The 14145-nt window shown below is 38.1% G+C and overlaps 1 protein-coding gene across 1 annotated transcript in view; it reads right to left on the bottom strand.

The window, feature by feature from the left end:
- Iml1 (GATOR complex protein Iml1) overlaps positions 1-14145 on the bottom strand; it is a 596567-nt gene that overhangs the window by 107 nt on the left and 582315 nt on the right. Inside the window, 2 exon segments of the mRNA XM_067107292.1 lie at positions 1-242; positions 11700-11792. The exon segment at positions 1-242 is cut by the window's left edge and continues 107 nt beyond it. Of these exon segments, the coding sequence (XP_066963393.1) occupies positions 36-242; positions 11700-11792 (300 nt within the window). The 3' untranslated portion in view covers positions 1-35.

The following is a 14145-nucleotide window of genomic DNA, read 5'->3' as shown; positions in this document are numbered from 1 at the left end:
TTTTTCATTCTCAAATTGTGCATATCAACCTTATTTTATGGTTCTGCAATTAATTCATCACTCTGCATTGCAGGAGTGAGCAGAGGAAGATGGGAATCCCAGAAATCCCTCAGACGATTCTCCTGGTTTCTACAAAATTGACGAAAGTCATGTAGCATTTTTTCGGAAAAGACTTCATCACCAGAGATAATGGACTTCCATCGTTTTGTCAGCATGTGATTGAATGACCACAAAAATCCAGGCTGTAAAAAATTGAAAATATATTACATCTTCAAAAATATTTGCACATCTTCAATTAATGTTCATAATAAGAGTTATCAACTGAGAGAAAATCTATATTTCTCTCTCTCTCTCTCTTCAAACAAAAATTTAATAAAAAAAAAAAGTATACTGGAAGCACTTACAAACCCTTTCTAACTTCATATGTTGAGTACATTCCACAAAAAAAATTACCGTATCAAATAATTTTAAATTTTATAATACTATACTTCAATAAACTTACCAAATACTGTAGGTAGAAAGTACTTAGCCAAACTCATCAAGAAACAGGAGTGATATAAGAAAAAGGCTCAAAAGACCCATCAAGTAGTTATATGATAAAATTACGATGAATCTGTATTCAAAATGTCTAACAGGCAAGCTCTACTGGAATTTAAATTTCACACAAAGCAATGATTATACTTAACATACAACCAAATACAGTTTATTAGCATTACGACGACATGGAAACAAATAATCTTTATAAAAAGTACTGTAATTTGGACTTAGACATCATAAATTTCACTAACAAGACCAAACTAACCTTTCAGGCTACACATACAAGTGGCCTGCCATTTTGAAATTTTAGTTCCACATTTTCTAGTGCTTAGTTTACTCTGTAAGCAGATCAAAATCCATTATTTGGCAGATAATTGTCTGGATAGTTTTTTACCAATGTTAAAAGTTTCTTGACAGGGGAAACTGACAACAAGCAAATATAAAAAATATTGGTTGAAAAATAAGTTCCATGTCATGCCCCTTGTAACTTAGCCTGAAACTCATGCCTCTCTCATCTCCATGAGTATGCTGCCTTGTATCTCTTAGTTTCTCATGCATTACTAAATGTTTTTGACAACACACCTTTGGCCCTGTCTGCATTCCTTTCTCCCATATACTCTTCCTCCATTTTCTTAGGTGCTCTTTTCCCCTTGCTATCCAACTTCTCTGGCTTTTTTCTTACACCAATTTTCAGCCCTTATTCAAGAAAAAATCTTTAGGCCAGCCCAATGAGCTTCAATAATGTAACTTTCACTGGTCTAGTTGAACTACTTTATAAAATATAATTTTTATGTTTGTTTTAACTTTCATGGTCTAATAATTACCTTTTTCTTCATTACAACTTCAGTAAGGACTAACTTGTGCTCCATTCAGACCTATATAATTTCCTACTATGGTCAATAAATATTGTAACTGTAATCTGTGGGAGATTACAGAAAGTTTATCAAGTTCCTCCGTGTGTTTTTTCAGCACAGACTATTCAGGGAGTGAGCACCTACCATTTACTATACTTTTCCTCTCTGCTGCTACCTCACAAGTCTTTTTGTCCTGATAAATTTTACTTTGGTATCTACTGGATGTACACACATGGCTTCAACAAGCTTGTTTAATGTGAGACACTGCAATTCTCTGCTTCCAGCAGTGTTTTTCTCAGGTACCAGTTTTATATATTTTTCTTAAAAGTATACATTTAGTAGCCTGTTTCAATGGAATATTCCTGATCTGACCCAATAAAGGCACACTCTTCACTGAGTTGGTGTACATACAAAAGTAGAAAGAACTCTCCCTGTTCAATTACTTGTCTCCATTCCTCAAAATACATGAGTGTAACAGCAGTTTGTATATCAACAGCACCCATAAAGTTTACCTTCCTTACTAATTCTGTGTGGTTTCCAGAACCATGTGTTACCAGCAGTTTCTACTGCACCTAAATAGATTACATGGCCATGCAAAACCTCATATTCAAGTCAAAAAGTTCTCAATTTATCTAATGTTTAAAGCAAATTCCAGTACAAGCTGCACTTCACATTGGTAAAACTCATCTCACCATGATCACTAAATATTCAAAAGGTGCTACTCAATGAATGAAAGAGGAAAGTAAAAAAAATTCTTTTTAGGCACATGGCAGTTTGCTATTTATATTTGTATTAAGACCTACCAGTATCCAAAAAACAGTCCTCTGCTATATGTTTGGACAACAGTACTGTATATCCCATTCCTGTTCATCAAAAAAGAAATGTTAATCATACCTCAAAGTAAATCTGAATGACAAGGTAGAATATTCTAGTGAATTTTTGGAAAACAATTCACTCTTAAATGCAAAGCTGCTGCATTCTAAAAAAAATTCTATAGTACAAGCAATATACAAGATGAAGTTCTTCACTTATAAAACTACTAGCTCCAGTAATACCTGCAGTACACCCTGTGATGCTGATGAACATTACATGATTAGGCAGTGCAATGCACTTCTCTTAATCAAACTCTACAAGAACTAAAAACTGGAAAATTAAGAGTCTGAGAGGTAGAGATTTAAAATTTGTGACAAAACTGCTGGTGAACATCCAAGTACATGAATATATAATTTTTTGATAGCGTAGTCGCCTCTTTCGTCCTCAAGGGGTTACCACCCATGGTGTGCCAGCGCTCCATGGTGACTAGACTAGTATCAAAGAAATGATTTTCTAGCCTGGTCTTGTAGCTGTGTATTATGCCATAATGACTATGACTATGACACGTGATAGAGTGTAATGGCCTCAAAGATAAGAGGGCATTTTCCCTTATCTTCAGCGAAGCTAAAACCAGTTTTTCCCATGTCAAAAAATGCAAGAAGTGACTACTGCGCATGCGCATCTGCCATCTTGCTTACAACCAGGGCAAGCAAAAGACCAGCTCCTTTACCCTCTGCTAGTGCAAACCACGTTTAAGTGCTCCTTACTGTTTTCACCAGCAAGAATTATGGAACCATCCAGACTCAAAAATTAAGTGCTTGTTTTTAAGCTCCAGTTAAAAACTGTTAGTTTAAACTGTAGAGCAAATGTTTTTGAGTACAGAATCCGGAAATCGGACTTTGTTTTCAGAGCACATGGTCGGTGCTCTCTTACAATCTCTGTTATTTGCAAAAGCCCCAAAAATTTGAATTTTTCATCATTCAATTTAAAAGTGTAGCTAAAGAAATGTTCTACAGTTTATTATTAATTTAGATAATCCTTTCAGACAACGATGTCCACAACAGCCTAGGCAGTAACCAAACAAATTCATTGTGGATAATGTAAATATAGTAGATGTTGTCCATAGCCTATACCTTAGGATTACATATCCTAAAGGTGATTTAAATAACCTGGATTAGGTAGTAACCCAATTTAAGGTAAGTAAGAACCTTTTAAGACATATTCTTTTATGGTCCTAGGCAGCATCCTAGTTTACACGAAGGATCCTATACCTCTATACTTAAGTATGATCTAAAATAATCCAGGACTAGACAGTAGCTATATTAGCTTAAGTGATAAACTTTTACAAAACATCCCATTATTGGACAATCACTTTCCTAGATGGTAATCTAGAACTAGATGAAAATAGTAAGATGTACCAGATGAGATGGTAGCCTAGCCTTAAGGCTACATACTATGGCAATTGTGTTTTATGTAACCATACCCTTGTGAATTAAATAGTCCAGATTAGGCAGCATCCTAGATCAAAGTAAGATAATCTGGCTATAAGATTATATATTATTGGGTTACTATTTTATATAATAAACCAAATAACCTAGGATTGGATACAAACAAGGGAGGCGGTCAGCCTGAGCTAGACAAAAATAGTAGCCTAATTGTGTTTACTTATTAGCAAGTTGCTAGAATTATACAGCCTGTACATTTAAGTGTGATCATTAAAAATCTTGATTAGCTAATACCCTATACCAGGCTAAGAAAGGACAATAAACCTAGGAGTGCATATAAACAGTATTCTAAGATTAATAACATTGGTAAGGGAAGCCTAGGAGTACATATAACCAGTATTCTAGGGTCAATAACATTGGTAAGGTCTTATGAAACCTAGAACAGGCAATAGCCTAACTAGATTAAGTGGAAATCCCTTATTAAGGGAATGTTCCTACTGTTAATTTAGAAACAGCAGGGCTGAGTATCAGACAAAAAGGTAGTCTTAGCTACATAAAACAAAAAACCCGGTTATAAGAGGTTTAATTTTTGGTGTAGCTTATATCCTTAGGTTTTTAATTAAACTTAGAATAAGAAACGACCTAGAATAGGTTAGGCGAGAATCCTCTAAGAGATCTATGATTAGATTATTGCGGATTATACTAGAAGGATTAACCTAAGCCACATAAAACAGTAGCTTGGGTTAGTTATTAAACAAATTAGTTTATAGAAGATTAGTCCATATGGCATGACAATTTAGAATTAAAATTTCACATAGCCATTGCAAAAGGACTAACAATTTAAGTAATGCAGCCCTACATGTTGTCAGAGTCAACCTTAACCTAAAATGGCTTAATTTAACTTGGATATTTTATAAAAGGTATTACACTTACGCATAGTAATCAAACGAACCTGTAAGATGTAATATACTAATGGCACAGGGTTTTACAAGAGTGTTCATTTTTGAAAACAACTTATACTGTACTAATTAGTTTCTAATAACAATTTGGTTCTTTCACTACAGGGCCACCATTTTGCAGGACCCTCAGCTCAAGTGTTCCATAGCAAATTGCTTGGTTCACTTTTTACCAGTGGGTACAGACCATTCCATCTGCCATGAGCATAGCTTGCAAAAAACAAGACAGATTTGCTTGGTCGCCAGATATGTGCAAAATCTGCAGTGTGCTCTTGGCAGCAAGTTTTAAGGACGAGACAGCTTGTTTCAAGCTGTCACAATGGGTCCTAGGATTCAGCAAGGGGGAGATTATATCTTTCCAGCAGAACTCCGGCAGCAAATATTTAATCCCTTCTCAGAAGATCTATATTTGGGCCAAAACCCAATAACATCAGTCGCCAGTACCTCCCAGGTTAAGCCTGCAGAGGAAATAGAGGAAGTTCCTCTTGGAGGTGGTTATCTTACAGATGAAGTTGATATTGCTACTGAAATGACTTTGCTGTCCCCAGAAGGATCACGGACACTACTTTCAGCTAACCATGAGAGAAACTTTCCAGAAGGAATTCAATCCCCCAAGCAACTCTCAGAAGCTGATCAGGATCCTTCCCCCAAAAGGGGATACAAGGATTCAATTAACCCTAGTTAAAATGACTACATTTTCAGAGGGGTATAGTAACTCACCCAGGACCTCTGGCCCCCTGGGTAACAGGCAGTGACAGTTCAGCTGTGGATGCTCAGTCAGATTATGTGAGCTCCCCAAAAAGGGATACACAATTTGCAGCATTTGATCAGTTCCGTAAGGAAATTATGAGTAACATCAAAGATGCCCTTGCCACAGAACAGCAATATATAATGGACATATTGCAAGATTCTGAACAGGAAATTAAAGAAATCAAGCCAGTGATGTACACTCCAAAGTGTAAAGTACTGCATCCTGCAATCGAAAAGGGAGAGTGGAAACAAACTCTGGCCAAACAAGATCCAAGGTTAGAATTCCAACTGGAGCCAACAAAACAGCCAGTTCGGACTATAAAGCTTCAGATTAGAACATAACAGGGGCTCCAACATTCTCCCCTGATGATACTGATAACCCTTGGCGAGATGCTTCAATGTGTATTTTCTCTCCTAATGGTAAGTATCTAATTAATGAGAGAAAAACCATGATCGAAGTTGTACATGTGGAGTTTAGAGACAGGGTAACATTCCCTAATACAGAATGGCGCCTGATACCACCTTTGCCAGACATGGAGAAACCTCAAAAGGAAACAGTTCTCATATGTGGGAATACAGCATTAAAAGCTATAGATGACGCCCTTTACCAGGTCAACGGCAGGTGGATCTATACTCCCATTATAAATAAAACCCAACTTGCTCACCAAGTACCTCCAGCCTTCTGTCTGTTCACCTTCAACATAATTAACCATGTGAAGGCAAACTATCAGAATTATGTAGTAACTAGAAAATGGGAGTCAATGGCAGAACCAAAACCATTCGCCACAGTCCTCCCAGTTTCGAAAAATTCCACCAAGGAGTGGGCAACACTTCAACTCCTTTTTGAAAGGAAAAAGCTCCCCTTGGATGTTGCTACTAAGCAATTTGGGACCCCTATGAGAATAATTTCAGATGAGACAGCTTCATCAGCATTCCGTGCTAGGACTCTTCTCCTTAGTATCTTAATCTCTTCCACCTTGCTAGCCACCAAAAGGCTTCCAGAGGATTCCAGGACACTTTTTGCTGTTGTGGCTAAAAGTCTTATGAGAACCCTATGGGAAGCACCCTATGACTTTTTAGACTGGCGCTTAAAAGCACGAATGGAAACATTGGAAGGCTCCAAAAAGTCACTTCCTAATGTAACTGCTTTATTACAGTCTAACCCCTTCTGTAGGGACCTGTTTCGAGGATTCTGTTGTAACTCAAGTCAACTAGCAAGCACAACAACAAAATTGTACAGTGTACGCTCTTCTGGGAAAAGCAGAATTCAAGAAACGAAAAACCCGAAATTTCCCTTTACCCAATCAAAAGAAGGCTCGCTTTGATCAAAAATCATATAAGCCTGCAGTCACCTCCAAAACTTTTCCTCATAAACAGATCGGTAGTCAGAAGGGACAACCCCCTTTAAAAGGACAACAACAGCCACATCAGCAAGGACATCCTTTTCATCAGGTCCAAAAACCATCTTACAAAGGAAAAGGAAAAGCAATGCCCGGAATGCCTATCAAAGAAAAAGGTAGAGAAAGAGGGGGATATCAATAGGAATTGTTTGGTTGGGGGTCGGCTCCAAAGACGCCACAAGGAATGAAAGTCTTCTCCTTGGAGACACAGCATTGTTCTCAATGGGGCTGGGGTGGAAATGGTCTCATCCTCCCCCGCCTTTAAGGGGGTTCTTTCAAGCACCAACCCCTCTCTGGAAGATTACGTGCACAAAACCCTATTAAAAGGTGCTATACAGAAACATGCGTATATTCGCCACCAAGCACATCTCTTCAGTGCTCCCAAAAAGGATTCCTCCGAACAAAGTGATCCTCGACCTATCAACATTGAACAAGTGCATTGTTTGCCAAAAGTTTTAGGTGACCACTACCGTTGCCCAAGTACGTTCAGTCATTCCAAAAGGGAACTGGACAGTTTCTATAGATCTGAAAAATGCATACTGTCATGCCCCTATTGCCACTTCCTTTCGCCCCTTCCTAGGATTCCGAATGGGGAAAGAGACATACAGGTTCAAAGTCATGCCTTTTGGACTAAACATTGTCCCAAGAATTTTTACAAAATTAGCAACGGTAGCTGTCCAGGAACTCAGGAAAGAAGGAATACAACTAATAGCTCACCTAGATGACTAGTTAATCTGGGGGCCACAAGAAAAGAATGCTTGAAAAACCTAAGAACAGTGGTCAACAGACTCAAGTCAAAAGGTTTTATAATAATTGGAAAAAATCCTGCCTCACGCCCAGCAAACACTTTCAGTGGCTGGGACTGTGTTGGGATACTCTTCAGGGCCTGTTGTCTCTCCCCATCAAAACTCAGAACAGAATAAGGAAAAACCTCAAAGGTTCCTGGAGCAGCCCAGAGTTTCCAGACGGCAATTAAAACGCAAGATGGGTCTACTGCAAGCTGCATCAGTAATAGATCCAATACTCAGACTGCAATCGAAAAACGTGAACAAATTTTGGATATGGCATGCAAGAAAAAGGAAGCAAGACCGATCTCACCAAAAGATTAAAAAAGTTGGGGAGATACTTCAGCCTTGGACCCATAAGGAATCTCTGGTGAAAAAGGTCACTCTGACTCCTATATCTTTAAGAGTGACAATACACACAGATGCCTCGTTAACAGGTTGGGGAGGACATTGGGAAGATCGTCAGGTGGCAGGGAGGTGGTCAGCTACTCTGAGGAAGTGTCATATCAATTTCCTGGAACTGATGGCTGTCTTTATGTCTCTCAAAAAACTCAAACCTCCAGAAGAGACACATATTCTTTTGGTTCTAGACAACACGACTGCAATGTCCTGCATCAAGAGATCAGGATCACGTTCACCTCCTATCAACATGGTAATGCTAGCCATCCTTCGGATGGCACAAGTTATGAAGCGGCACCTGTCTGCAATTCACCTCACAGGGTCTCTCAACGTAATAGCAGACTCTCTATCGAGGAAAACGACAACCTAAACAGAGTGGATATTGGACAACCACTCTTTTCAAACAATAGCCAACATGCTTCCACAACCGGAAGTGGACCTGTTCACCACATACGAGAACCACAAACTCCCAGTATATGTATCTCTGAACTTGGACAATCAAGCAATAGCAAGAGATACCTTCCTAAAAGACTGGAACAAGTGGAGGACGATATATCTTTTTCCTCCATTGTCCCAAATTTCAGAAGTTTTGAGCAAATCCTAACCTTCAAAGGAACAGCTTACTTAATAGCCCCAAACTGGCCAAACAGGCACTGGTTCCTATTACTTCAAAAAGATCAATTCCACTGTCATCCGTTGTTCTGTCCCAGGAAGTAGGAGGGAAAATTGTTTACGCATCCTCCTTTCTGAGCCAAGACCTTCACATATGGATTTTTTAAACATTACCTACCATGAAAACTACTCATCCAACAATGCTAGGTACCTAGTGCAAATATTACAATGTCATCTATCCGGCAATACCAGTCCATATGGAAGATATGGTTAGATTATATACATACTGAGAGCCCAGTTGAAATTTCTACAGAAACACTTTTAAATTTTCTGATATATCTTTTTGAAGACAAACGCCTTGCGGTTACAACAATCATGGCATACAAGGCAGCATTATTAGAACCCTTGCTTTATGGATTTGGGATTGACTCCATAGAAGTTGTTACTTCCCTTCTGAGGTCTTTTGCTCTACAAAGGCCCGCTCCCGAAAGACTCCCAATTACTTGGTCCCTGAACAAGGTATTTGGACTTCTATCTACCCCTCAATTCAGTGGACCTAATACAACTGCAACTCACAAGCTACAAAAGGCAATCTTCCTGATTGCATTAGCATCAGGAGCCCCTATTAGTGAACTGGGATATCTTAGACCAGGACGATACATCACACAAACTGCTGATAATCAATTATTATTGTCCCCAGGCCCATCATTCCTGGCCAAGAATGAGGATCCTTTAAGAAGGAAATCTCCTGTTCTTATAAGAAAACTCAATTTAGCAGACAAAACATTATGCCCAGTTCAAGCACTTAAAGTTTACCTAGAGGTCACGGCAAACATCCCAGAAGGTCCGATTTCCCTACACCCTAGCACAAATAAACCACTCTCTACAAGTGCTAAGAATAATTTTAGTGTCCCTCATTAAAAAAGCAAACTCACACTCCTTTCCTAGGTCACATGACATTAGGAAAGTAAATACGTCGTTGGCCTTCTTCAGAAATGTCTCTTTCGAAGAAGTCTCCAAAAGTACAGGGTGGGCATCAGAGACAGTGTTCTTAAAACATTACTGCCATGAGCTCAAACAAATTTGTCTACACTGCATGTCAGTAGGTGGTATGGTTAGCCCTGACCCCATAGGCTCTACAGCAGAAACCAGGGGTCTTCCTAACAGGTGAGTATGCTGACTATTGCTGGGGAAGATACAAAAAGACTGCAACCACACCCAGCATACTTAGGTAAGTCACTACAGAACTTCACCCTAAAAATGCAAGTTCTTGTTTAGTTTCTCATTTCTTGTTACCAAAGCCCCAAAAGGTTTTTTAGAATAAGGAATGGGGCTTGAAACTTATGGCTTGACCTCAGACCATAAATGTTTTTTCTTTGGATTGTTTGGGATTAAAATTTTGAGAGCTCAAGCCTTTTGTCACCTGTCAATTTCTTTTGTAAAGCTCCTTGAGGACGAAACAAGCGACTACGCTATCAAAAAACAGGTTTTGACGTAGGAAAAACCTATTTTTGGTAGTCGCTGTTGAGTCCTCAAAACCCTCCCACTTCCCTGCCAAAAGGCATGGGATTTGGGCAGGGGATCATCCTACACTAACCAGCAGAGAGTAATGGAGCTGGTCTTTTGCCTGCCCCGGACGTAAACAAGATGGCAGATGTACATGCGCAGTAGTCACTTCTTGCATTTTGTGACATAGGAAAAACTGGGTTCAGCTTCACTGAAGATAAGGGAAAATGCCCTCTTATCTTTGAGTCCATTATACTCTATCACGTGTCATAGTGTTTTCATTACAACACAATACCTGGCTACAAGACCAGGCTAGAAAAATATTTCTTTGATACTAGTCTAGTCCCTATGGAGTGCTGGGACACCACTGGGGGGGTTAACTCCTTGAGGACTCAACAGTGACTACCAAAAATAGGTTTTTCCTATGTCAAAACCTGTTTTATAACAGTTTTAACCAGTTAATACAATCTTATGGATATAAGATCAATAATTTTTTATAATTCTATGGGGCTGAATGTTTCTTGCAAAATTTAATGAACATGAACACTCGGCCATGTTGAATTGGTTAGAGTGGGTCCTTGGTAGTGTCAGCACCCTTCTAACAGATGGTGCACCTTCAGTGGAGGACATGACTAGGGCCTTCTAACTCACCCTCTCTCTGAGACATGCTTCGGTTCTTCATGTCCATTATGCTTACTTTCTGATAGTGAATGTGGTGATGAAGTAGAGAATGTGGCAATTATAGCCAAAACAAAATTTCCTTCACTGATGACCACAGATGTGCAATGCCAGTTTTTAAACCAACTGATCAGTCTATAAATCATGTACAAATATGTACAAGGTAATCTTAAAAGAAAGATGTAACTAAACTTATTTATTTTTTGATAACTTATCACTTTGCAAGACTAAAGATCTCTGTAATAATACAAATACTAAGTGTTTTTTTTATTGTTAGTTTCATTATTTCAGTTTTGCTGATATACTGTCCTTAATAATTCACTTCATTAACTGGTAAAAGGATGAATACCAAAACTTTTTTGGCATTCCATATAAGTTGGTCAATTCCACAAAAGGGCTACTGTAATGTATGTTTGTTGTAGCAATACCTTCTTGGCAACTTTGTGTTTGTAAACCATAAAATCATTAGCCTGAAAAAATTTTATTGTAATGTATTTTGTTCTGACTTCATGAAGGAGATCATATGTTTATCTCTATTATCACTATCATAATTACTTACATCAATATTATCAATATTATAATTTTAACCAGGGGACTAAGTCACAGTTCTACACACGCACATGGCCAGCATGAACTGAAGCAACACCAAAGTAAAGAAGTTGGATACATCATATAAAGAGAACAAAGGGAATGTATGAAAAGTACAAAGAAGAAAGAAATACATCTGGGGCCAAAGAAATGCTGGAATGAGCCATAAGTGCTGCCAATTTTATACTAAATAGGCACACTGTAGGCATTATCCCCCTGCAGGGCTCTGTGGGAACTCAACATGTTCAGGGTACTGTAGTGTATTAGTTAATACACATACTGTTATAATGTAGTCGTATTGTAATAAATTATCAGTTACATAACAAGTAAACAATAAGCCCAATTTTCTTGGCTAATGCAAGATTAAACTACAAACCTGTGTTTCGCTGATCTCATGGGAATATAAGTCAGCAATCAGTCGATGGAAATACTCCACATGAGGGCTTGCCACACCATACAAGTAGTCAGCCTACAAGAAGCAAGGAAGCACATTCATTCTCAAAGAAGCCAGTGTTGCATTACACTTTATATGTATCAAATTATTCAAAAGTGTACATAACCCAAACTCTGTTAATTTAGTAATCAAGACAATAGAAGAGCAGCAAGATCAAGTACTTAGTAAATAAGTCAGTTAAAGGAGATGTTAGAAAACAAAGTATAATGATGCATTACGTCTACAATCTATACAGAGCATGCAGTTCTGATATATCTAAATCACAGATCTTAAAAAATCAATTTTATACAAATTAAATACCTTGATTTTGTAAAACATACTTTTTTATGCTTTTAATCTCAAACATTTATAAACACAACCAAATTTTCAACCATAATAAATACAATATCTCTTAATCATGTAACTACAGACGATTGCAGTGCCAATAAACTACAAACTTCTCTACTTTAATGAATAAGAAAGAAATAACTCAATTATCATCCTACAGGTATTATAAGATAAACTAAATTTATTCTACTTCCAACATAAAAGTTAACCATACATCTAATATAAAATGGTTAACTTTCAACAATGAAAAATTTCAAAGAGAACAAGAAATCTAAATAGTGCACATTTAAAAAGATAAAGAGCAATGAGGTTCTAAGGGAATAGAAAATTTGCATTCATTAAATATCCAGGCTAATACAGAGATTTTGCTCTTTCATTTGGCTAGAATACCAATTTATCTCAAAAGGTTATATCTTTCATTCACCTAGAATACTAATCTACCATTTAAAAAGGGTATCTGTGCAATATCACAATAAGTTGCAACAGAACAAGATACAATGGCAAACTTAACTGTGATGGCAATACATATACCTAGTAATTTTTATTCTGAAAATGGCTCCTTTGTTTAAACATACCTCATTTCTCAAAAATGTCCACAAAGTCTGAAAGAATTTTATGAACCTCAAAAATGACATTTTTATATTAAAATAAAGTTTTATATATACTTACCAAGTAATTACATAGCTATTAGTTTCATTTATTCGCAGCAGCTTAAATTCAAATTTCATGGTAGCAACACTGATGTTCTGTGTAGGTGACTAGTCTCGCCCCCTAACGAGAGAGTTAGGAATGACTTAGCAGATAATCCTCAGTCTGTTTATGCTTATGTCCATCAGAGGGGAGGAGGGAGGGCTCCGATCATGTAATTACTTGGTAAGTACAGTATATATAAAACTTTACTTTATTATAAAAATGTCATCTTTATGTAAGTAACTTGCCAAGTAATAACATGGCTGAATCCCACATTGACGGGAGTTGGGATACATGGACATATTCTACTCTAAAACATTAAGTCATGTATTGAATTAGAAATAGGGAAGTTGCTAGGATTGAAAACAATGCTTGTCATTCCGTTAGTTAAGACAGCCTGCAGTACAAACTGCCTCTGGCTGGTGCTCAACTTAACCTGTAGTGGCACGGCGGTAAAGCCTGGGGTCGCCTCTACTAATGAGGGAGCTTTGTAGTGGAGGAGTATTCCAATCGCTACCAAAGCATCAGTGGAAGTTATACAGTCAGAGAATTATCCGATGGCTAGCAGAACTTTAAAGGTACCCTTGCCCTGGGTGCAGTACCATAATAAAAACCAGATTATGTTGTCACCTGCACTGAAGTAAAACCACAACCCATCCACTAAAAGTACCAGGTGCTCTGGGTAAATTGTAACCACCCCAGCTCCCAAAATTCAATGCTTCACTACAAGGTGAAGAGGCAGTAGGAGAAAATCCTTTGCTTCCTTCCGTGATACCATGCCAGTGACTATAAATTGCAAGGTACTGGCAAAATTTTAAACACTGTTTAATTAAACTCCCTCAAAATTATGAGAAACAAAAAATGATCATACTACCAGTAGGCTGACTGTCGAATGGAAGTAAGGGATATATAGTGTTTGAAAGCTGATGAGGTTGAGGCTATTCTGACATCTTTAGCTTTCACTAGGAGGTGGAAATTGCTTCTCCTAAATCTGAGTGTGCCTCAGAAGATAAAGTCCATTAGGATAAAGGGCAAGATGTTCTAATCAGAGAACGAAACGAGCTCTTGCCCTAACTCCCTGGGTTATGGATGGCCTAGGACTTCTGGCTTTTAGGCAATACACACCATCCAGCTGGGCTGAGAGCTCTTCCTCCTCAGAGCCAGTGAGCGCTTCTGGCTCACAGAGAATGTCCTGGCGCCAGGTTGCAGTTGCCGCCAGGAGTTCTAATCAGAGGAAGAAAGTAGTTCTTGCCATTATACTATGGGCTATGGATGGCCTTCAAACCTGAACATTCAAACTTGATAGAAAACTTTAGTCTTCCTCAGAGCTAGTGAGCGCTACTGGGTGTTT

The sequence above is a fragment of the Macrobrachium rosenbergii genome, chromosome 8, assembly GCF_040412425.1.
Source record: "Macrobrachium rosenbergii isolate ZJJX-2024 chromosome 8, ASM4041242v1, whole genome shotgun sequence".
Taxonomy (NCBI): Eukaryota; Metazoa; Arthropoda; class Malacostraca; order Decapoda; family Palaemonidae; genus Macrobrachium; species Macrobrachium rosenbergii.
Note: the sequence above shows the minus strand (reverse complement) of the source record. Positions and strands in the feature narration are given on the sequence as shown.